Below are 25,463 nucleotides of genomic sequence, written 5' to 3' on the forward strand. Positions count from 1 at the left end.
GAAACGGGTAGGGGGTATTACAATGATCCTTTGTTTAAAAAAACTTACAAGTAACGAGATACTCGTTAATATCTTATTTCGGAAAGAGAAAATGTCACACCCAATAAGTTAGGGCACGATATTTTACTTCTTCAGAAATGAGATTGTCTAAAAGCTTGCACAGTAAAATTTAAAAGGATATTCAATTGTTTAAGTCATATGAAAAAAATTGCAACCCAATACGTTAGGGCACAATTTCTCAAAATACTAAACATTGAATATTGCCTTTATTTATTTTATTATTATCTTGGAAATCCTCGTCTCAAGAAAACAACGTGTCATATCCAATGCGTTAGGACAGAACGTATTGAATTCCCGATAACGAGCTTTTATTTACGTTTTTTATAAAAAGAGTAGTCTCGATTATTTAGATTCAACGAAGAAAATCGGAACCCAATACGTTAGGGCTCGAATCTCTCGAAGATCCCAAATATCAAGTACTACCTATATTTTCAAATTTTTTTGAATCTAGGTAAAAATTTTGATGAAATGGAATGACAAGTATGATAATGTAAATAAAATGATACGAACAACAATAAAAGTACATATAAAAAAACAATTGTACATGATGAGTAAATAAAAAGAGCTAAAGCATTTCATAAAAATAATGATGAACAAGTAAATAAATATCAAATAAAACGATCGATAACGATATGAATTACAAAAGATACAATGTCTATATATGTATATCTATGTATTTAAATAATAAATTATAACATATATGAACGTATGTACTTATATAAAAATGCATATCTAGGTGTGTATATATATATATAAAGAGTATAAAACATAAGTATGTACATACAAGAATATGTATGTGTATATAAATTATATGAAAATATAAAACATATAAGTATGTGTATATATTTATAAGAAATAAAAAAATGTATATAGATATATAGATATAAATTATAAAAATAAAAATATAACAATATGAGTATATGCATATAATAAAGTTTGAAATTTTAAAGGTATAAATGAGCAAATAACAGTAATAATAATTAATAATAACAGTATAATATTTAATTTATTACTTTTAATAAGAAAATAAACAAAATATAAAAGGACTAAATTAAAACTTAAGACGAACTTCGGGGTTTAAATATGTAAATAAGTAAAAGAATGGCCCGGGACTGAAATAAGGCGCGCTGGAAGGACGAGGGACCGATTGGGCAATTTTCTCTTCTCCTTCGAAACACATAGTTTCATTAAGGACCAAATCGAGAGAAACATGAAATTTTGTGGCAAAAATAAAAGATAAAAAAGGGATAGGACCTGATTGCAAATAGCCTCAAAAGCGGAAGGACTAGAGGCATAAATAACTCATTTTATCCGGAAACACGCGGATCCTAGGCTTACCGATCAGGTTGAACACGGGTCGTGCCAAAACGGCACCGTTTTGGCCACTGATGCCAAGGCTCAAAACGGCGTCATATTATGCCTTGTATAAATATAAAAAAAACACGAAAAAATATTCATCATTCATTTAAAAAAATAGATGACAGAGAGTCAAGCTCTCTCAAAAATTTCTTTCTCCGGCCATTAGGGTCTCTCCGGCTTTTGACGCGCCGCCATCGTGGCCAAAGGTCGACGGCGAAAGAAACGGGCTCCCCGGCCCTTGTTTCTCAGCGCACAGAGACCTGGCCTTCAACCCGAGGGACTGAGGGCTTTAGACCCTTTTCAGAGGCCGATTCCGACGACGGTGAAGGGTCCTCCGTTGACGGAGCCACAGGCGATTCCGATATGTTTTCTTTTCCTCCTTTTTTCTATTTATTTTGCATGTAAAGAGATAAAAAAAGAGAAAAATAAACCGATAAGATAAGAAATGCGAATCGAAAATGCTAAAGGAATCACCTTTGAAACTGTTTTCTCTTTTTTGTTTCTTGAAAATGTTTGTGTGTTTAGAAGAAAAAAGATTACATTATGCTTCAGCTTTTATAGCCGATTGTATTGCTACTTTCTACTGTTGTTGTTGTCCTTTCCTTGCTTGTTAGTAGGTATTTGATGGCGGACTACAGAGGCAGAGAGTAGGGGCAGATGGGACATGATGAACGGCGGTGGCAGGTGGCGGCGCCAGAAGACCGAGGGTCTAAAACCCCTATGCGGCGCTTAGGGTTTCAGTTTTTGAAACCCTAGTCTAACTTGGAGTTGGGATTGGGCCTCGGTTTGGGTTAGGCTAGTTGGGCCTCATTTTGGGCTCCGGGTTTGGGGTTTTGTTTTAATTTTGTTTACTTTTTTGTGTTTAAGTCCCGGGTAAAATTGGGCATGTACGCATACCATACACTTGTCATCATTTATTTTATTTATCGCACAAAAATCTTATAATTTAATTATTTATCTAATAAATATCTATCTAATAATTTAATATAATTATTACAAATTTATATACTTCTAGCAATACATTTGTATTAGATCACTTCTATACATTTGTCTTTGTTTAACTTATTTCATAATATAATGATAATTAATATAATTTATTATTTAATATTAAACCTTAATGATTATTAATGAAATTAAAAAAATATCACATAAAATCTTCAATCTTACCCACTTATGCCGCTTCATACTTGTGAATTGGCTTAATTGCCATTTTGGTCCTTTATACTTTCTTTTAATCTGTAAGTAAACTTTTACCCTTTACTCTATTTAATCCTTTTCTTAATTATTCTTAATTAGACTAAATTCACCTATCTAAAACATAATTAAACACACAACTAGTCTCGTAAATATTTCTAATAATTATTTTCGAACTCAATTTACTAAGACGAAGGCCTGATATAATACTTTTCTGATGCCCGTGAATTTTGGGTAATTACAGGAAGAACTTAAAACCCTAGAATTGACGACCCTAGGAAGTCATGAGGTAGGAATGAACCCAAAATCAGTATTGCCTGCCGTAAAAACCTTACCTTGACTCGGTCTGACTTGTGACATCGAGAAATAAATAGTTATTGCCGACTCATTAGGTTAGTTGGACGCAAAGAGGTGCAACTAGGCTGATGACTAGCTGGTTGAATAGAGTCCTACATCAATAGTTAATTAGGTAAAGCAATTGGATTTTGGCTAAAGGAACTCGCGTAGTCAAAACAAGGAATAGGAAAAGCTGATGTATTAACCTAGGATTAGATTTAGACTTAGTTCAATTTAATTAGTTATTATTATCATCTTGCTTCTAGATTAACACTATTAATTCGTAACTCGAGTAGATTAGTAATTATTTTTTTGTAATTGACTTAATAGTATTTTTCCCCAAATTGTAATCCCTTGGGTACAACCTTTAGAGTACTCTTGGTGTAATACCCTCTACCAGTATCCGTTGTTGGAATAGGGCACGAGGCATTGCCGGAGTTTACTGAACATTTTTAATAATTCTAAATCATTTATTATTCATATTCTGAAAATAATCATAATGTCCCTCTATTGGGCTCTCAAAGCCCAAAACATTTATTAGGAACCTACTGGAATTAAATCGGAATCATAGGGAATTTTTCGCAGAATCCTAAATATATATATATATATATAGATTTTAAATTTTTTTTATTTCTGAATTAGGTGCAGGGTTTATACAGGCGTATCACATAACAAATCTTTTCATAAGAAATTGCATAACTGAAACCTTTCCACTCTTTCATAAGCTCAATTATATTTTCATCTAAGCACTTACCATTCCAATGCACCTTATAATTAAACATATTACCATTCAACAGTAATTTGACACTTGCCTAAACTTCAAGCAACAACATTGGTTAGCGTACTTTAATATTGACAAACTTATTTTCTCGCCATGTCTCACTTAAATTTATTACTCGTCTTAATACACATAATTTTCCTTATATCAACGTATCAAAGATAGTCTCATATTTACATATCATGATACATATCATTTTCTTGTTGTTTCTTCTCAAATATAAATTATTCAATTCATTATGACAATATTTCATGTACCATAATTTTTTATAAGTTCAATGTATATTTATTCCATGAGCAGTTCATAATCTTGAATATGCATAATTATCAGGCAAGTTTCACATACATGTATTTTCCATGTCATATTTTAGTATATCAAATAATTATCATTTCTATGTATTTCAAGTTTAATTTCATGATTTTATGTACTTATCATTTTTCTATTTTTATCCCGTTGAATTTCTCGGAATTTCGATGGATTTTCAAGGGTACACTTTAGTGTTCAAATTCGGTTCCGTCAATTCATATCCATGTGCGCACATTTTTCAATTCAGATAGCACACTCCTGCGAACCTCATTTCTTACAATGGATTACCATCCGAAGCTAAATCCTGCAAGAGAGCACCCTCCCTGAACCTCATTTCTTACAATGGATTACCAGTCGAGCTAAATCCTGTAATATAAACTCATAGAGTATTGTCGGGATTACCAGTCTAGGCTAAATCCCCTGCAACGACAATTACTCTAATGAGCTTGGATCTGAATTACCAGTCCAAGCTAAATTCAGACTCTAATTCGGATTACCCGTCCAGACTAAATCTATTTTCCACATATTCTTCGGGAGGGCTATATCAAGATCACCCATCTGGGCTAGATCTTTTTCACACATATTCTTCGGGAGGGCTATATCAGGATAGGATCACCCGTCCGGGCTAGATCCTTTTTACTGTCAATTCTATTTCAGAGATCCATCGAATTTTCCTTCCATTCAACTGAGATTTTTTTCTTTTTATCAAATATATCAATGTTTCATCAATAACATACATTTCAAGCATCTAAGAATATAATTCAAGTTACACGAACTTATCGGGCTAAATTGCAGAAATATCAAAATTCAGGGACATTTTGGTAATTTTCCATTTTTCTCGAATTTCTACCCAAATCTTGATCTAAATTAATATTTCATTCAATTTATTAATTTAAATGATAAAACAATTCATTTCATGCAATATGGTCATTTTGACATTTTACAAAATTACCCTTAAAATTTTACTTTTATTCAATTTAGTCCCTGAACCTAAAACATGTAAATTAGCTATTTTAAAATAAACTCATATTAGCTGAATATTCACATATATTATTTTTCTCCTCCTCCACTCCATTCCACATCCTTGATGTATATATTACCACTATTTACTTGTTTACTCATAATAAGTCATTTACTTGAGTTATAGTCACTAAATTAATTATATCTTAAGATAAAGAAATCCGAATTGAGATCCGTAAATTTTATCTGAAACTAGGCTCACATATATTATTACCATAAAATTTTCATAATTTTTGTGTATCCAATAAATACATTTTATTCTTTAAAGTCATCCATGTTCTGCTGTCAAACAGTTTTGACCCTTCTTCACTAAAAATTAATTATCTCCTTGTACAGGATTCGAATGATGTTCTCGTTTGTTCCTTTTTAAAATATACTTATTAAGGATTCTAATCATATAAATTATAACTCATAATAATTTTTTTACAATTTTAATGATTTTATCAAGTCAGAACAGGGGAACCCGAATTCATTCTAACCTTGTCTCACAAAATTTATTATATCTCATAATTTACAATTCCATTGATTACACCGTTTCTTCTATGAGAAACTAGACTCAATAAGATTTAATTTCATATTTTTCATCTTCTAATTAAATTTTCATGATTTATGGTGATTTTTCAAAGTTAACCTACTGTTTCTGTCCAAAACTGTTTTAGTGCAAAATGTTGATTACTAAATTTATAACACCCTTATTCCCTTTCTCTATAGTATTTCCCATCACTTTCTCTTATTTTTCTTCACTAACATATAATGAACATAGAACCTTATATAATAAAACCCTACATTAACATCAATTTCATACTTTTTCAATAATATCAAACTCAAAAATATATTGAAATCTTGATGTTCTTACCTTGCTCTATTGATTTCAATCTTTAACTTGATTTTCTCTCTCCTCCAGCCTCTATTTCTTGAATCTAACTTGATGTTCTAGCTCTCCATAGTCTCCTTATCAATTTTCTCTCTTGGTGGCGATGGAAATTTCTTTGAATTCTAAGTGAAAATGGTGAATTTTTGGAAAGCAAAACTTTCTTTCTTTCCCTCTTCTTCTCACGTTGATGCATGGAAAAATGGTGGGATGATGGCTTCTATCTTTCTTTCCACATATATATATATATACACTAAATAAAATAATAAAATATCATTAAGAAAAAAAATCAAATCAAAATATAATAAACTAATATTCATTTATTTATTTAATCTAAAATATCTCCAACATCATCATTATTTTCTAGATTTTTCTCTCTTCTAATTGACCATTTTGCCCTTTAGATCTTCTAAAATTCCATCATTGAGTCATCACTTAATTTGGTAAAATTACAATTTGGTCCCTCATAATTCTTCATCTATTCAATTTGGTCCCAATTCATCCATTTTCCTTAGGTTCAGATTATTCCACCCTTAAAATATTTACACTATTGATCCTTCAACTTTTTCATATTTACATTTTAACCCCTCAAATTTTGAGTATTTACTATTGGGTAACAAAACTTTTCTCACTTTTACAATTTAATCCTTTCTTGAATTAATATGTTATAATATACTTCCCAATGTTGTCATAACTCAAAATTCTCCTTTTTGTCACTTTATTTCCTTACTATATCAAAAATAATATCTTACTGTAAAAATTTTCGGGGTATTACACTTAGTACTTCGTTGTACTAACAAACTATATTACAATTTAACCGTATACTTGTGAAAATTGCCTAATTTCCTATCTTTTGTAGTAATATTCTCACTTCTGATGTTAGTATGTCGGGAGGCGGTCAATACCTTCTCCGGGGTTTATACAAGCTTACGAAAGCTTGTTTATCCTTATCTCTTGAGAGTTTTAAAGCTAATGGAAAGTTGTTTTGTGAAGGGCTTTATTTGAGTATTTTCCAGATAATTTATGGAGATAATTACCGACATTTTAACATGTGATAATGATACTTTTTTCTAAGGTGCTAATCACGTTGAAAGAGAACTTATAAACAAGTTGTTAATCAACTTTATTCTTTAGTAATTTAGGACGGTAGATTGGATTACAATTGTGGTGATTCAAGCAATTGTTGAATAAAATCATTGTCTAAGCGAGGTTTCATAGACGTAGGATTGGAAAATTCGAACTTCGTTAATGAACATCATGTGTTGATTCTATCTTTATTTATCTTCTTGACTTACAGTTTTGATTTTAGATTTGTTATGCAACCTCTCTAAATTCCGTCTTAATTTTTGTTCCAATAGAAGATAGAACAGAACTGTTTTCTTAAATGGCTAAAAATCAAAATTTGTTGTTTCACAAATAGTTAGAATAAACAAAAAGTAAATAGAGACCTTTATATCATTTATCTAGTGATTGAAGCTAGGAACGAGTTGGATCTCAATCTCACAATCCCCTCTCTTCTCTTTTTGGGATCTAACAATGTAGAAATCCCCCCAACACCATCCTAAAGTTTAAGAGGATTTTTTTTTTTTTTTGAATAGGTAAGATTCAAACAGTTAAATACACGTATTGGAATACGACGTATATTAAATTGTACTTTAATTAACCCAAAACAGAAACATTAAAACTAAAAGGATGATTAACATAATGAAAAAAACACTAAAAACGAAAAAGGAAAAGAAAAGAAAAGAAAAAGACAGCCTATTATTTTTGTCCTTTTGGTTTGGGCTATGTCAACGATTCCGCAGAAATAATTCATTGCAAGAACACGGAAACGAAAAAATAAACTTTCTCACAAAGTTTTCCTTTTTTTTATCCTTTACCATAAAAAGTGCATCTCCAAAAGGTAAAACAAAAAAATAAATAAAAACCCGGACGGACCCCCTTCATTTGCTCTCCCCCTAAATTTTCTGGTCAAGCTCAATCCTTTCTCTTGGGTCCCTCCCCCAAAACAAACACTCTTTTCAACTCCACCACCATCTTTAACCCTGACCAACCTCATCCCCAAATCTTCCCATTTTTTGTTCCCTATAAAATTTTGATCACTTAAATTGTTTTTTTTCCAAATTTTTGGGGGTTAAAGATGAGTTCGAGTTCCGATTTGGTGGGTTTTGTTGAATCGGTATTGGGAGTGTCGTTAGAGGGTTCGGTAACGGATTCTATGATAGTGGTCGCGACGACGTCGTTAGCGGTGATTCTGGGGCTTTTGGTGTTTCTCTGGAAGAAATCGGGTTCCGAACGGAGCCGTGATGTCAAACCGTTGGTGGCACCTAAGCCTGTTTCACTCAAGGACGAGGAAGACGACGACGCCGTTATCGCTGCCGGCAAAACTAAAGTTACCATTTTCTACGGCACACAGACGGGAACGGCCGAGGGATTTGCTAAGGTGGATAAGATAAACTGATTTTTGAAGTTCTGGTTTTTTATTACTGAGCGTGGTGATTTGACTGATTTGTTTACTATGTAGGGCTTTGACCTGTTGACTGGTTGAGTGAAATGAAAACTTTTTTGTTGATTGAAAATCGGAAGATAACTGATGTCTGTATCGTTGATTAGCGTATTATTCTAATCGCTGATTCGTTGTGGAAAATTAGGCTGCTGGTATAACTAATTACATGTTCAGATCTGGATTAAGAATTATCCAAGAGATTAGGGGAATGGTTTCTTTTATAGTTATTTTTTATGAAGAAATTTAGGGTTAAAGGCAATATTAGATGTTTGCTGCACCTTTCATTCAATTTCCATAGAATTCTGGAACTTAATTGTATGTTTAGTTATAGTCGATTTCTAATTTTCTGGTGATTTAGGCAGCATGGAATTGCTAAGTTTTTGTGTCTGTTGATTTTGTGGTCAACCCAAGCTCAAGGAGATTGAGACATGACAATTGATAGAAACGTGGCATCAATAATTTTTGGGCAGTGTCCTTTTTTATCCTGTTACTCTCTGTTACATTGGGCTAAACATTGATGCGTGCTTGGGACGTTGCCCCGCATGATTGAAAGAGATTTCTGTTTGTATTTAAATGTTAGATTTTCATGCGAGAATTTCGTATTGCAGGCTTTAGCCGAAGAGATCAAGGCAAGATATGAGAAAGCTGCTGTCAAAGTTGTTGACCTGGTAATGTATAGGGAACTATTTTGTTACTTTGTTTTCTTACTTGAGTATATGTTCTAGTATTTACAAATAGGTCCGCTAAATTGTGTATGTTTTATGTTAGGATGATTATGCCATGGATGATGAACAATACGAAGAGAAGCTCAAAAAGGAGACTTTAGCTTTTTTCATGGTGGCCACGTAAGATAAATTCTTGCTTCTAATGGCGCTATTATTGGTTGTGTATTTGTTCTGGAGTTACATAAAGAATAGGGTTAACATGGTTGAGCATGACATTGCAGTTATGGAGACGGGGAGCCAACCGATAACGCTGCTAGGTTTTACAAATGGTTTACTGAGGTTGGTTGCTACGTCAAAAGAAGATTCAAATATAGACTTTGAATTATGCTAGCATTTGCCCTTCTTTAAATTGACACTCATAATTACTCTTTATTCTACTTTAGGGAAATGAAAGGCAGCCGTGGCTTCAACAACTCACATATGGTGTATTTGGTCTGGGTAACCGTCAATATGAACATTTTAATAAGGTAAATTTGACAGACAGACGCTATACCCATCCACTGAATAAGGCACTTTATGATTACACAATTTTGCAAAGCTGCTTACTTGTTTTCCCTCTTTTACAACTGTTAATCTGGTTTGCTGATCTTTTCTGGAAATAGATAGCAAAGGTGCTTGATGAGCAACTTTCTGAACAAGGTACTTTTCCGTATTGTTTTAAATTCCACCCTTCTGATCTAATTTATGGCATTTTCTTACTAATGACTGCGGTGTCAAAATTTCAAATTCAGGTATGAATTGGAAGTTCAGGATGAAAGTTAATGCTCAAGGGCTTGGGCACTATACATATAAAGCATATGCCTTGCATGCTTTCATGAATGTCTTTTAAAGTTGCCTAAAAAATAAGAGTTAGAAAAATATATTTATAACCGATTCATATTCTTTCATTAAAACGCTTGTCCCATGCTTTTCTTTGAATCTAGCTTTGGTGTTGAGAAATTGGAGGGAATGATTAATAACTGTACTGCTTTTCTTGTGTGAACAGGTGCTAAACGTCTTATTGAAGTTGGTCTTGGAGATGATGATCAATGCATTGAAGATGATTTTACCGCATGGTATGTAATCTACTTGAAGCGGTTCCCTATAGCCATATTAACGATGTGATGATGGAGATTTCTTGGGACTGTGCTTCAATCTTGTGCTTTGTTAGCTTTATTGTAATTCTTTTCTAATTTTACATTTTTATTCCTCCCTTAGGAGAGAACTGCTCTGGCCAGAGTTAGATCAACTGCTTAGAGATGAAGATGATGAAAATGCTACCTCTACCCCGTATACAGCAGCTATTCCTGAATATAGAGTAGTGGTTCATGATCCTGCTGTGATGTACGTAGAGGAGAATTACTCAAATAAGGCAAATGGGAATGCTACATATGACCTCCACCATCCATGCAGGTAATAGGCGCATTATGATGGTTTTCAAACCCCTTCCCCTTTCTGAGGTAACTTTTACATGATTTGCACACAGAGTTAATGTTGCCGTTCAGAGAGAGCTCCACAAGCCTGAATCTGATCGCTCCTGTATTCATTTGGAGTTTGACATATCAGGGACTGGTATCACGTAAGTTTATACTTTGTAATGTTTATTACTATAAATTTATAATTGATTTTCTGAGTCAATCTCTGTGACAGTAGTGTTAATATTTTGCTGTGTTTAAGTTCTTTTGGCCCCATGGATTTTGTTTTGTGAAAATAGATAAAATTGGCTTATGATTTATGACCTTGTGCAATAATAAGTTCAACTGTCCCAGATATGAAACCGGAGATCACGTTGGTGTCTACGCGGATAATTGCGTTGAGACTGTTGAGGAAGCTGCAAGATTGTTGGGTCAACCTCTGGATTTGCTATTTTCTATACACACTGACAACGAGGACGGCACATCTGCTGGAAGCTCATTGCCGCCACCTTTTGCCAGTCCATGTACACTGCGAATGGCATTGGCACGATATGCAGATCTTTTAAACCCTCCACGGAAGGTAAAACCACCCCTCCCCGCTATTTTCTTTTTCTTGAAAAGGAGGAGAAAGTTTCCATCTGATTTCTGCCATATCTTCTGTTCGCTTCTGTTGCTTAAGTAAATTTTTTTCTTTGTCTCAAAATTGTTTTTGTGGTCAGGCTGCTTTGATTGCCTTGGCTGCTCATGCCACTGAACCCAGTGAAGCAGAAAAGCTTAAGTTCTTATCGTCACCACAGGGGAAGGTTGATAAGTGCTGCTGTTGTTTTTCTCCCTTTTTGTCTGCTTATGTTTGATATTCTTGTTTTTTATATTCCTCATTGTTTATTTTCTCTTGTTCCTTTTAAATATGTCTTCCTTTTTCCAGGATGAGTACTCACAATGGGTTGTTGCAAGTCAGAGAAGTCTTCTTGAGGTTATGGCTGAGTTCCCATCAGCAAAACCTCCTCTTGGTGTATTTTTTGCTGCAGTAGCTCCTCGTTTACAGCCTCGTTATTATTCTATCTCATCCTCCCTAGGTTATTGATTTTATCCTAGCTATATTACCCGTATGCAGCATTACCTTATACATGAGATTTATAAGAAGGTTGGTTACTTTCGAGCAGGTTTGTACCTGCCAGGGTTCATGTAACCTGCGCTTTAGTTTATGGTCCAACTCCAACTGGAAGAATTCACCGGGGTGTGTGCTCAACATGGATGAAGGTAGTGATTGCAATCTTTTCAGTTACTCCATATTTTTCTGCTTCAGTCTTGTTGGCATTTATGCGAAGCCTGCTGATATCTGTGATGTGCTAGACATTTCTTAGGCTTTAGTGACATCTAACTCCCTACTCTAATGAAAAAATTCAGAATGCAGTTCCTTTAGAGAAAAGCAAAGATTGTAGCTGGGCTCCTATTTTTATTCGGCAATCCAATTTTAAGCTACCAGCAGATCCTTCAGTTCCAATCATCATGGTTGGACCCGGGACTGGATTGGCACCTTTCAGAGGTTTTCTACAGGTCTGTTACTTTATGTTTATACACGTTTCTTTTATTTTGCAAAAAGGAAGAAAGTAACTTAAAGTAATAGCTGTTTACAGGAAAGATTGGTCCTCAAAGAAGATGGTGCAGAACTTGGCTCTTCTCTACTCTTTTTTGGATGTAGGAATCGACGAATGGTTAGGATCTGGTTCTGATGCTAATGATCTTATAATCTTGTAGCAGCAATATTGCATGTCTTACTGTAATTAGCTGCCAATGTTGATATTTGTATTTAGGATTTCATCTATCTACCTTTTTGGCAACTTTTTGTAGGATTTCATTTATGAGGATGAGCTTAATAACTTTGTGGAACAAGGTGCCCTTTCTGATCTTCTTGTTGCATTTTCACGAGAAGGTCCACAGAAGGAATATGTTCAACACAAAATGATGGATAAAGTAAGTGGTAGCAGTAGGAAGAACATGGACTGTAGTCAATGATATAAAAGTGCCTCCTTGTAACATCCATTGCTTTTGGCTTACAGGCTGCAGATATATGGAACCTAATTTCTAAGGGTGGATATCTTTATGTTTGCGGTGATGCCAAGGGTATGGCAAGAGATGTTCATCGCACTTTGCACACTATTATTCAGGAGCAGGTATTGATCCTTGTCTCTTTTGATTTCCTTCTCTCTCAACTTTAATTGTAATCAACATTTTAACTCAAATCACGCGACATCCTGAGAGCACTTCTTGATTTGTAGTAACATAAATTTCCAAAAACTTGTGTACAAATTTCAGGAAAATGTGGATTCATCAAAGGCGGAGTCTATGGTGAAGAAACTCCAGATGGACGGACGATACCTTAGAGACGTGTGGTGATGGGTATAATTTCTTGTAGCGTTCTTTCACCAGTTCATCTCAGAGAAAAAACGGTTGGGTTTGATAGTGATAGCAGAAAGCTAAACTGGTTTTTCATATTGGGAGAAGATCTACTAGATGTTAGATCTTTTTTTTTTTTTTCTATATAAATTTTCTAAATCTTGATCCTCTAAATAGAAGGATCAATTGTTTTTAGACTTTGCCCCGCCATTGGAAGTTGTAATAGGGAACAGTGTGATATAGCTAGTTTACAAGCATGTGAAAAACATATTTAAAGAACTTCTTGTAGGTTACAATATTTTGGATTGTCAGCATCATTCTACTCTTTGTACTGACAGATAAATAAATTTGTACAATAAAACTGGATTTACGTCACTTTTCGAGTAGAAGAGAAAAACTATGAAGTGTGATGATCTACAGTCGGTCAACGGAAACAGACCATTTTTGTACCATGAAAACTATGTCGTTTTTGTTTAAACCCTAATATGTTTGTTTCTGAAACAACCACGAATAATCAGTTATTAGAAATTTTCATTTTAGTTACTCAAAATAATAAATTTACAATTTAGGTTACATAATTTGGATTTAACTTTCAAAATTACAAATATTTTCAATTTGATCCTATTCTAAAAAAAAGTCAAGAAATATATAAAAATAAAAAATTATTTCCAAAAAATATAATAAATTTAAATTTAAATTTTATATTAATGTTAAACAAAATAAAAATCCCTCCCTCCCACCTGTCCCTCTCCTTCTCTACTGCTGCAAAAGCTAATTTTAGCTTCTTGAGAAAATTTAGAGAGAAAAATGCAATGCTAGAAACTTGGACAATTCACCTATTTTATTTTATTGTCATGTTCTGGATGGGGGAGGGATGGTGGTGGGGGTGAGGGAGTGGGGACGGTGATGTGGGGGGATTTTTATTTTATTTAATAATATTATTAATATTAATATAAAATTTAATTTTATTACTATATTTTTTTTAGAATTAATATAATTTTATTTGCATATATTTTTTTGAATTTTTTAGAATTAGGATTAAATTAAGAACATCTGTAATTTTGAGAGTTAATTTTTTAAAATTATGATTAAATCGATATAATATATAAAAATTTGAGGACTAAATTTGTTATTATAAATTTTTTTAACTGTCACATCAGCTTGCTGTTTGTGATTTTAACGGCAGTAATCAAAATGATCAAACTATGTGACGTGGGTACTTAAATTGTAAATTTTTTTATTTTAAATACCTAAAATGAAAATTTATGATAGTTCAGTGACTATATGTATAATTTACCCTATCCGAAAAGAAGAAATCAATGCGGCTGGTATTTGCTGGCTGTCCAATAGCAACTGTGATGAGTAAACGAGTAGTTGAAAAATATTAATTAAAGTGATGCACATAGAAAATTATAATTAATTTATATTTAAAATGATAAAATAGATAAATCAATATCCCTATAAAAAAATGAAGATATTGACCTTGAAAACAAAATGTTGACGTAGAGTTGGATGTGAAAGCATATCGTGCCAAAAATAGAGAAGGAATGGAGGAAAATCGAGCTGAATGATGAAACCACAAATTATGACAGTAGATAACTTTTGAGTAGTTTCTTTATTTTACTTTTATTTTAATATGTCAGGAATTTTTACCGTATTTCAAATATATCAAGAATTCTATCTATCAGTAATTTTTACTGTTTTTAAAATTGTGATATGTAATGCTCCAGAGGAAGTTTGTAAATGAAGGGCAGAACAAGTTTGAGAACAAAATATCCATGTGTTTCTCTCAAGCATGTGAATCTCTAATGAGCTTTGAGTATGCTCTGTGTTTACTATATTCTCATTCTCATGGATCCTGCACAATAAAACTTAGACCATGAACTTCAGGATTTATAAACCTCTGATTTAATTGTTGTAGCTATAAGGCAGTGTCTACCTAGTAGCCTGGCATAACATACTTGCTACAGTAGTTTCAATCCTTATCCCTCGATTTAGTATGGAGCTTTTGAACTAAACTTATGATACTCTAATAAATATATTTCCAAATTTTACATAAAAATCAATTGACGTTTTGATTATAATGATAAAGTTTAAATTTTAATTGATTTATTATATAAAAGATAAAAGAACATAAAAATATAACTTGATCTACATATGATAGAGTATTTTGGTAATTTCATAAAAATATAATTTGATCTACATATGGTAGTATACTCATTATATAAGTGAAAATTTATGTAAAATTTATAATAAAAGTTAAATATGATTTAAGTTGAAATGATAAAATTGTTATACTGATAGTTTATATTCAAGTTTTATGTCAAAATAATATTTATTCATTTTATAAAAGTACGAGCTTTTGATAATTTCACGTGAAATATTTTATATTTAGCATAATATTAATATAGATACAAGCTGATATTAATACACTAAATCAAAATTGTTAAATGAATGTAGTTGTAAAATTAATATAACATTAAATTTAATTAAATAGTTGATTCAGATCTGAAGATTTCCATAAAAAAAGAAACTTTTCGTGCACACAAAGTTATTTCGCAATCAAGATTTTAACTCCTCAGCAATTTCATCTGTCTTTTTTAACTGTGAACAACGTCAAATTAATCAACACATTTCAAGGATTCCAACTTTACACGTTGGATCCTTTCTTGTACACGGACCATAAGAATTGAACCCCAAAATAATAAAAAATTCCAACAAGAAACAAAATAAATGCATTTTCATGGAAATGATATGCATCGCAAATTCACAAAGCCAGTTAATGACAGTGTAGTGGTGAATACTTTTTTAACGGCGGCAGTTCTCTTTCTCTTCCGAGGTTCTTGTTGGTCTAACAGGACTGGTAGGAACAAGGGCAGGTGGTTCCTTGGTGGTGTTGGTGGATTCATCCTCAGCATTTCTTTCTCTCAGTAATTTGCTGCCATTTGATCGCATTGCTCTTGGTAACTTCAATGGAATGGTATCTGATTCACTTGGACACGAATTGTCTGGTTCTTTGGGAGGTTCAATTTTTTCTGGATTATCAGCTGCTGCAACATTCTCTGGCTCCGAAGCTGGTGGAGCAACAGGAACCAGCTGAATCATTGATTTCCCCCATTTTTTCCTCCGATTAGGCTTCGGTACATCGGGTTTAGGCTGTCGAGAAAATAAGCAACTCACTAAAATGAGATAATTATACATAAACAACTATGTTACTTAAGACTCAGGTGTGTTGAGACACTGGTATGTATGTTCAAGGGTGTTGGACCTGAATACAAGAAATGAAAAATCGATGTAACATAGCTAAACGATGTTGCGTATGTTTTTATCATAGAAGACTAGAAATGATACCATTGTGTTTCCAATATCAGAAAGTGCTTTCCGCTTTGTAGTGAAGTCATCATTTGTTTCAGCTGTTTTCTCACTCCCGAATGCATTCTGGAGCAGCATAGCGCCTTGAGCAACGAGGTTGTTCGCTTCGTTAGTTCCAGCATCATTTGCACTGTTTGCTTCTGCTTCTCTATTGGAACATTTGATTGATGTACAACCGCATGACTGTCCACAAGAACTTCCATTTGCTCTACATTGGCATTTCGATGTTTTGCATGAAGACTTGTGGCTGCAAGTGCAGCATATCCCATCATTTTTCTCAATAACCTCATCAGTACATCCCTTATTGTTTTCTGAGCCATTGGTATCTGGTTGATGAACTCCCAAACTCGAAGTCCTAGATTTAGAAGCTCGTCTCCTTATTTGCTTTTTGTCCGACTGCACCCAGTCGTCATCATCGTCATCATCAAGTGCATCTATATCTGAATGTTCAGATTCAGATATATCCATGTCCTCTGTGAAGATCATAGAGCTTCGATATTCCTGTAACAATAGTTCTACAATAAGTATCAAGCAAATGGCAATAGAAAGTTATAGAGGAAAGGAGTGGCACCCACCGGCTTTCGCAACTCATACTTATGTCTTCCGCCATTGAAGTCAGGGATGCCAGAATAATCCATGCTTCCTTTCATGGAATGCTTAGCGGTTACATTCTGCTGCAAGATCACACAAAATAAGAATCAAGATCATAGAAAAGGGAATCGATAAGATAAACATGTATCAAATGATACATTCCCCTTGAAGTTATAGCTTGAACACCGATAATAAATTACTAACCATCACTTTCAGTTGATGAACAAGATCGGCTTTTTGTACCTCCAGTTGTCTAGCCAAACTACTTAGTTTCACCACCTTTTCCTTTAGATCTCTTATTTCAGCGTCCTTTTCTCTGCAATTAACTTCCTTATCTCGCAATGAGCACCTTGAAAGAAAGAACATCAAAACCCATGTTAACAATCGTGATAACAAAAGCAAAAGGTTGCAGCAAAATAATTAGTTGAAGAATTGGAAATGGAAAGATTAGCATGCAAGTGTTCTACTTGGAAAGATGCATTACCTTGAGGTTGATGCTAAATTGAATAGATAATTCATAATATTTTTTGCATCAGCAAGAGAGCGGACATGATTCCAACGCCCTCTTCCACTAAAAACACGTTCACGCTCTTCAGCTTCGGATAGTTGTGAGGCCATAGAGACCAAAGTGCTAGACGTAGCAGCAAGCATGTTTTCTAGAGCGAAAATCCTTGAGTTTCTTGCACCAGGAGACATTGTCTCGGGGTGATCTCTGCATTTGGTAGCATAAAGTCAGTATTTGACCATGGGTTTACTTGTATGGAGAAAAACAAGAAAACTATTCAAATTATGAAGAGCATATACTAAAGCAAAAGTTCTAACCTTAAATCACCACGCCTAAGTATCTCAGTTTCTTCCTTCAGTCTTGCAACCTCCTTGGCCATCTTCCCCCTCCTATAGTACATACAAAACATTATTTTAATAGATTTGACAAAATTCTAATAAGAGTGCCAAAAGAAAGATTCGACTTCCTAGTTGGAATCTTATGTTACAGAAATTAATATATACCAAACCCGAATGCCTTTATCTAAACAAACTTTCCCGTTCATCAAGAGAACTCACTCTTCCATTTGTCTTTCATACTCGGAACGTACTTCATGTACACGCACTGTCACCTCAAGTTCATGCTCAATTGTCTGCATTATTGCCTACAAAAGAAGAAAAGCTTATTATATAAAAAAGAGAGCCATTTCTAGTTATAAATACAATCGAATCTGTTACCAGTTATATACCTGAATTCCAGGACCATTGCCATTTCCAGCACCTGCATGTGAAACATTTATTGTCATTGAGTTGTACTCACAAAAATAAACTGCAAAGAAATAAAAAAGATCCTAACTGGAAGCTTCACGTGAGGAAGTCTTTCGAGATTCTAGAAGCTCCTTTAGCCTTTTTGTAGCCATAGCAGCTTCTTCACTCTTTCTTTGCAAAACCTAACACCATATATGCAGAGTGTGAGATAAGTTCACTAGAATTAGAATGATCAAAAGACTTTCCATGTGGAAAATAAATCTTACCATCTTTTGCCTCTGGTTCAAAGCTAAGAGCTTGTGCATCTCATACTCATTTCTCCTTCCCTCTTTCTTAAGCTAGTTATTAAGAAAAAGAGAAAACTTATAGTTAAAAAATAATTTGAAAAAACTGTTGCTATAATTATCTAAATTATAGAACTCCCTAGATTTAAAAAAAAGAGAGTAATAACACTAAATTTCTACTTAGTGATAACCGTAAGCCTTGGGAAAAAGTAGCAACCACATTCCCTTTAGCTTTTGAAAGCAGCTCCTATTATATATATATATATATTATATTATGGTGCAAGAGGAGCACTACGGTTCAAACGTAAGATCTATTCAAATTAGAAACATCTATCACATAACATAACCATAAATTAAATATGCATTATATCATATCTGCAAGTACCTGAAGAACCTCTTTCTCTCGTGATTGCTTCCATAACCTGAACTGCTCAGATTCTTGCTTGATCTTATGTTGTAATTGAACCTAAAAATGGACATTTGCATTGGTATTGGTTGCAAGAATCTTATCCCTATTTTGCAGAAACAATTTGAGTTTTTAAGATTAAAATTGGAGAGCATGGGGATTGGGATTTACCTTCTGAGATTTGATTCTGTGAATCTCATCCTGAAGTCTCCTTGCTGCTTCATCACTTTTTTGTTTCTGTCTTAAAAGTTGAGCTTGTGCATCTTGCTTCCTCTTCAACTCGGCAACCTGCAAAGCAGAACATTAATCTAGAAACTGACAGCTGCTGATAACAGGGAGAAATAAATCCAAAACTCACCTGTGCCTCAAGGGCAGTCAACTTCTGAAGGTATTCTTCCTTTAACTTTTGAGCACCATCATCAGAAGTAGAAGAAATATCGGCAAGATTGTGTCTGAGGTCCTCAATTTCTCTCTGTCGATTGACAAATAGAAACAAAAGGAATTGATATTATAGGATGACCCTAATCAAAAAGTAACACAATAACTTTCAATAGGGGACTAACCTGCAAAGCCCTTTTCTCTTGTTCCAACTCATTAACTTTCTTCTCATAATGTTGTTTAAGAACTGAGGTGTCAGAATTTGCAAAACGCTTCATTTCAGCCTTGAAGAAATAGAAAGATGTTAGGGAAATACTGATGGTTTTGAGGAAGCCAAAAAAAAAAAAAGAAAAGAAATGTACTGACTGATATTCTTGAATATTTACGATTACTAGTACCAAATCTTTGGTTAATAATCCAAGCCACGCGTACCTCTTTCTGTTCAAGTCTTTTGTCCAACTCCTTAAGTTCTTTGTCCAATTTTTCTTGGAGGGATGTATGTTCAAGTTCCGCTTGATTATCCTCAATCTCATCTGCACAGGAAGAAAGAATTATTCTTATCTGCATTAGAGCCGTGGTATGCTCATCTTCAGAAGTTGGAAATAGATTGGAAGAGCAACAGGGATGAACTTATATGATATAAAATGCTTAAATGATATGTCTCGTAGAAGAGATTACATTCTCCAACTAAATATGCGCCCAATAACCACTAGAATATCAATATGACAAGATGCACATTGATGCTTCAGAATCATCAAGGTTAATCCTTACTGAGGCTTCTTATAGTAATCAGTTATGTGAATGGATAAAACCATTAAATTCAAGGGATAAGACAAACGTGTTTTAAGTGCAATTCAATTAGAACTTCTATATGAGATTTAGACGTGAGAAAAGAAAATGACAAGGAAGAAAGAAAAACTTTCGAGGGGGACTATACTATTTATTTGCTTTTCAAAAATGTAATAACACTTGGAACATCTTGTAACGAACAGGTAGAAATTTTTTAACAAACAAATGAAGTGAGCATCAACAGAATTAATGAATAGTTAGCAGCAAGGTCGCTACTTCGCTAATATACCTGAAGATAAATAACCATTTTCAGAAGAAAATAATGAATTTTTTGAGGTTCCATCATCATCGGAATCGACACAGTCAGAAAACCGGCTACGCTTTGAGCTATTTACGCTTTTCAAGCGTATCAATTCTCCTTCTAACTCTTGAATTTTCAACACATAAGTTTTCATTAAATTAAGATCCTGCAATAATGCAAATACACATGTCAACCAAGATTAGGTTCCTCAACCGCTAGATTTAATAGCTAGGCAAAGACGTTACCTGATTCTGATTAGAGTCAACTTCCTCCCATGATTTACCATTACGAACAGATTCAATTTGCATTATTAGTTTGTCTTTCTCAACCTGAAATATTAAATATGCATGATATTTAATAGTGCATTTGACCAGTATACATTTGAAAACAAAAAAGAAAACAGAAAGACACCTGAGCATCAAGTGCACGCTGGGCTAATTGTTCACTAGTGAGCCTACGTTCTTGAAGCTCTCGTTGTAGCTCTGAATTGCTAGCTTCAAGTAAAGATACCTTGTGCTTGAGAATCTAGAAACCAAGAAACTTACTTTAAGCAACTAGGTTAAGAAAGTCAATAGAAGTATTTTCAATTTCTATATGATATAACCTGAAGTTCATCAAATGGTGCTTGGCCATCACCACGATAAAACAAAAGCTCAGCTTGCAATTGCTCAATTTGGCTCCGCATTCTTTGCAACTGAGCTGCCATTGGATCACGGTTTATCTGATCATGTAAAGTGATGAGATAGTCAAAATGAGACTTATAAAACCAATAAAAGAGGTTTTCTTCTGGAAAGCACGTAAACACTAGTACTTACAACTGCCTTATTCTGAATGTTTCGAGCACGATTGGCATACTTCAAAGTATTTAGGGTTTCTTCAGCATTGGTATCAGCCGGACTAACACAAGCTGCAATCACATGTAGAAAGAAACAATACTTAACGAAGTAAAGAAATTCAAAGCAAAAACCTGGTACTAGCATATAACAATAATGCCAACTATTTAACGCTCTAAAATATTTAACTGCATACCAATCATCACCGTTTTGCTATTTCCACCAAGTGAATCCTGTGAATTTAAATGTCCATCAGCAAATGTAAAATTTCTTTCTGGAGTAGGTAGTTTCAGTTAAGGACATCTATAATACACACACAGACACACACACACACATGCACGCACACACACACGGAGTGAGAGAGAGAGAGAATTTAGTTAAAAAAAGGAGAATTATAGCCATACATCTCAAGACTAATCACATTCCAGATCCAAGGAAACACAAAAATCACGACATCCAAGTGGTAGTCTTGTAGAAGAAAACTGAATGTGTTCGTCTTTTGCTTGATATACAAATACCAATTTTCTAGTCATCAATGTTGTCAGTTGTTAATGTATAAAATGTACTCTAAGTAGAATGAGCTTACTTCCCAATTGCTTGTTGCTTAACAAAAGTCTAAGCGTTACAGATTTATTGAACATTTCAATGCATTAAACCTAAAGATTAATTGAATTGACTGATAACAAATTGATTTATGTTGTCCAATTTTTCTGAAAAGACAGTCTACTTCAAAAAAGTGAAACGATCCAATTAAAACAAGTAGTTTGAATGATTATACACACGCAACCAGATATATCACCATTTGAAACAAATTGCTGAAATTAGAATAACAAATGGAAACATGCCTGCAACAAGCGTGTCAGCTTGCTATCACGATACGGGACATGTCCCCCTTCTTTCCTCTTCTTCTCATCACCCAAGGCACTAATGACATTCCCTAGAGCTAGTAAACCTTTATTGATATGAATGCCTGAAAAAACAAAATGTCAAAGTTTTAGATAACAAGCACAAAGTTCATTCCAATACTTACTGATAGATCCTATCGCTATTTTAATACATGAAGCTTTGGAAAATGGAAAATCAGAGATACCTTCTTTAAAGCGCATGCCATCAGCGCCTGTTCTTTTTGCACGTTCTGAGCCAGCAAGGTCCACTAAATGAAGCTTTGCACATAAGATGTCATCACTAATATCATCATTTACCCCATTTGGGCAACTAGCAATCTTTTTTTGCTCCAGGGTTATTGTAAAGATGGCATGTGAGCGACTAGAAACAATATAATGAACAATGAACTTGACATGAGAACAAATTTACAAAATATAATGGAATTAAATTGATATATGATTATGTAAAACATGTATACAAAATAATCATTCTATCCTTATCTAAGAATTAAGTAAAGCAAGATAAAAGCCAATTGCAGAACTTCATACCTTTCATTATTTCATAAAGAAAAACAATATATGATTATGTAAAACATGTAAACAAAATAATCATTCCATCCTTATCAAAAACAATTTTAGAACATGTTCATATAATTTGTTATTTAAAAAGAGAAAAATGCTAATTTGCAAAGAAGCAAATTATTTTAAATCAAACAGAAAACTATTCCTGGTAAGAAAAAAGAAAGGTAAAGGCTGCTGAAAGATATAGCTTTATGACGTTCACCTTGACTGACTATTCATGTTGGTACTTCCTGTTGCACGAGATAAAGAACCTCGTGACAAGTATGATGCCATCTCTTCTTTTGTCCGAACTTCTGCCTCAGTCACTCCAGCAAGTGTTATTCCTCCGTTCACTGTTTCTCTAATTTGTATCGGAAGTCTTCCAGGAGCTGTAGGCTTGGAAAAAGGCGCCCCTTCAGCTTTAGACAAAGTAGCTGAATTTGAGTCAAGTAAATCGAACACTTCTTCTTTAAATATCTGTCAAATTCAAAGATCACATATAAGCAAATTAACAGATCACTAAGAAAAAACAAGTAGAAGAATTATTTTATCCAATTACCTCAATAAATGATACTCTAATCAAAATTTCCGTGGAGTGCTTGGTTGCCTCGACTCTTTTAAACATAGTTTCCATTACTTTGGGTATAATCCCACCATTACTTCCTTCTCCAGTGTAGTTGGTTCCCATAGTATAAGTTTTACCAGAACCCGTCTAAAAACCCCCCGAAATACAACACTATTGTCAGTCAATTATAAAATGTAATGGAGAAAAGAAAACTAATAGTAATAATAAAGCACCGACTGTAACAAGATGAAACTAACCTGACCATATGCAAGTACAGTAGCATTATAACCATGAAAAAGTGCATCAACCAATGGAGCAACGCAATCATCAAAAATTGCTGAAGAAGGCGATCCCGCTCCACCATAAACATAATCATAGGTAAAAGCATGTGATCCAATGTGAACCTATAAGTGTATGGATAAAAAAGAAATAAAAACAAATCTTCATCATGATAAGACTCCAAACATCCATATTCATTTCAAATTCACGAGATAAATGTTACAGATTAATAATACCTGAGGTTCGCCGGGAACGACAGTGATGCAATCCGTACATCCATTGAGAAGCTCTGTGGTAATCAACGGCCGAATATTAACGGCGACTCTCACGGATTCCGAGTTATCCATCTCTTAATGTAATGCGATCCAAATCTGAAAACAATGCCACGAAAACCTTTAAGAATAAACTATCAAATCATCTTTTGAATCACTCAAAATCAACACATCAGATCTGATAGGAGATTATACGAAGAATATAAGAGATTATATGAAGCTGAGGAGATTATACGAAGAATATAAGAGATACGAACAGAAAAGATTAATTTGATAGGACAATGGAATTACCTGAAGGAGATTTGAGATATTTCCCCTTTTTTTTTTTTTTTGGTTTGATTACTGAGACGTTGAAATTTGAATTTGGAAGGGACAAAAAAGGGGGCAGGGGATTTGAACGATCGAGGCCAATGGGGAAACTTTTTAAGCATTTGAAAAAATAAACTGGATTTGAGAAAAGGCGCTCAGGTCCGAATTCAAATTTGTTCGATGAGAGAGAGGGGGGTTGAGTCACGTGAAATTCACGTGATTATTTTTTATTAAATAAATAATAACGTCTTCAAGTCTGAACGTAGGGCCCATCAATGCAAACTGGGCTTGGCTTTAAAATTAGGGGTCGTTCGTTGAGGAGCTTTATATATTTGAGCAATTTCTTACACTAATAAATATAGTGCCAACGGACTTTTATCCTTTTTGTTTTACACTCTTTCTGTTTTTTTATTCTTGTTTGGTGAAATTTGATTACATGTTTTGGTTTCTTTTCCTGTAAATAGAAGGCTATATTTGAAGAAAACTGAAAAGAACAAATATTTTAAATTCTATCATTTGTAATATGGTTTTCATTTATTAGTGAAGCCAAACACACTAATATGATACACTCTAATGGGTGAAAGGAATAAAGAAATATTTAAGCAATGTTTTTTTTAAAATAGTAATCATTAATAGAGTCATAAAATGTAAATAATTTTATTAATTAAAATTTTAAAATAAAAGAAACCTTGTACAATCAAGTTAAAAATTTAGGAGAGTTATTTTAAAATAAATTAAATTATTTATATAACATGACTTATGTTTTAAAATCTAATCATTTACATATTAACTCAATTAGAGATTTAAATAATAGTATAAATATTAGCTCATTACCTTTCAAAAATAAATAGCAAATTACCCTATACTCCAGTGGATATTTAAGAAAAATTTGCATAAAAATACTAATATGACTTTTTTAGTTAAGGCCAACTTAATTAAAATTAAAATATATATATTTGAAAAAAACAAAAGATAAAATGTGTAAATGTTATTTAACGTTTTTAATAACGTTAAATATATTACAAGTATTTAAATAATAAAACACTTCACCTATAACTTTCCATTGTTTCTCAATTCTAGTTCCCATAGAAATTTTAATCTTCTTTCCTTTTAAATAAAATTTCCGGTTTCAATTTCTCACCCACATTATCTCATTAGTATTTTATTTAAAAGAAAAAAAACTATTTATCTGTCTTTCACGTAAGTTTTTATTACTATTTTATTTTCACTCATAGATTGAATTTGTCTTAATCTACAGAATAAACTCTTAAAACTTCACCACTTTTCTCACGTGAACAATATACTAAAACTATTAATCTCATCTCATTTGCCCTGATATTTTCATTGATTGGTATCAAGTATTGAAATAAAATGAGACAAATTTAATTAATAAACAAACCCTTAAAAGTGAAAAAACAATATAGTTTGGAAGGCCAATTTTG

At 33.4% G+C, this 25,463-nt stretch overlaps 2 protein-coding genes across 3 annotated transcripts; one reads left to right on the forward strand and one right to left on the reverse strand.

Moving 5' to 3' along the window:
- The first annotated feature begins 7,849 nt into the window (after positions 1-7,849).
- LOC105769453 (NADPH--cytochrome P450 reductase) lies at positions 7,850-13,321 on the forward strand. Its single transcript, XM_052631192.1, has 18 exons — positions 7,850-8,367; positions 9,039-9,098; positions 9,199-9,275; positions 9,377-9,434; positions 9,539-9,622; positions 9,758-9,794; positions 10,141-10,210; positions 10,353-10,547; positions 10,621-10,713; positions 10,904-11,129; positions 11,269-11,352; positions 11,475-11,625; positions 11,694-11,809; positions 11,957-12,106; positions 12,187-12,264; positions 12,401-12,523; positions 12,610-12,723; positions 12,866-13,321. Exons 1-18 carry the CDS (start codon positions 8,065-8,067, stop codon positions 12,944-12,946), a joined length of 2,100 nt encoding a protein of 699 aa, XP_052487152.1. The 5' UTR covers positions 7,850-8,064; the 3' UTR covers positions 12,947-13,321.
- A 2,176-nt stretch (positions 13,322-15,497) lies between these two features.
- Positions 15,498-24,123, reverse strand: LOC105769454 (kinesin-like protein KIN-4C). 2 transcript variants are annotated; one of them, XM_012590103.2, is made up of 28 exons: positions 24,004-24,123; positions 23,677-23,811; positions 23,419-23,565; positions 23,156-23,308; positions 22,820-23,073; positions 22,242-22,417; positions 21,997-22,121; positions 21,348-21,384; positions 21,134-21,225; positions 20,923-21,039; positions 20,730-20,843; positions 20,564-20,647; positions 20,307-20,484; positions 19,661-19,761; positions 19,414-19,512; positions 19,209-19,322; positions 19,022-19,138; positions 18,830-18,910; positions 18,427-18,498; positions 18,249-18,342; positions 18,142-18,173; positions 17,972-18,057; positions 17,732-17,803; positions 17,394-17,621; positions 17,114-17,258; positions 16,894-16,989; positions 16,298-16,819; positions 15,498-16,102 (listed from the first exon to the last, which is right to left on the reverse strand). In XM_012590103.2, exons 2-28 carry the CDS (start codon positions 23,785-23,787, stop codon positions 15,755-15,757), a joined length of 3,795 nt encoding a protein of 1,264 aa, XP_012445557.1. In that variant the 5' UTR covers positions 23,788-23,811; positions 24,004-24,123; the 3' UTR covers positions 15,498-15,754. The 2 variants fall into 2 exon arrangements, with proteins under 2 accessions (XP_012445557.1, XP_012445556.1); XM_012590102.2 differs by having other exon boundaries at positions 16,894-16,992.
- Between the last annotated feature and the right edge of the window lie 1,340 nt (positions 24,124-25,463).

Source organism: Gossypium raimondii, chromosome 5 (genome assembly GCF_025698545.1).
Source record: "Gossypium raimondii isolate GPD5lz chromosome 5, ASM2569854v1, whole genome shotgun sequence".
Lineage (NCBI taxonomy): Eukaryota > Viridiplantae > Streptophyta > Magnoliopsida > Malvales > Malvaceae > Gossypium > Gossypium raimondii.

Bases quoted from the DNA above. Each gene is read 5' to 3' on its own strand.
- LOC105769454 (XM_012590102.2), bottom strand. From the start codon at position 23,787: ATGGATAACTCGGAATCCGTGAGAGTCGCCGTTAATATTCGGCCGTTG. The intron at 19,513-19,660 runs GTACGCGTGGCT...TATTTCTTCAAG, and splicing joins AAAGACTTGAACAGAAAGAG to GCTGAAATGAAGCGTTTTGC. The intron at 16,993-17,113 runs GTTAGTAATTTA...GTGATCTTGCAG, and splicing joins TTCATCAACTGAAAGTGATG to CAGAATGTAACCGCTAAGCA.
- LOC105769453 (XM_052631192.1), top strand. From the start codon at position 8,065: ATGAGTTCGAGTTCCGATTTGGTGGGTTTTGTTGAATCGGTATTGGGA. The intron at 8,368-9,038 runs GTGGATAAGATA...TTCGTATTGCAG, and splicing joins CGGCCGAGGGATTTGCTAAG to GCTTTAGCCGAAGAGATCAA. The intron at 9,099-9,198 runs GTAATGTATAGG...GTTTTATGTTAG, and splicing joins CTGTCAAAGTTGTTGACCTG to GATGATTATGCCATGGATGA.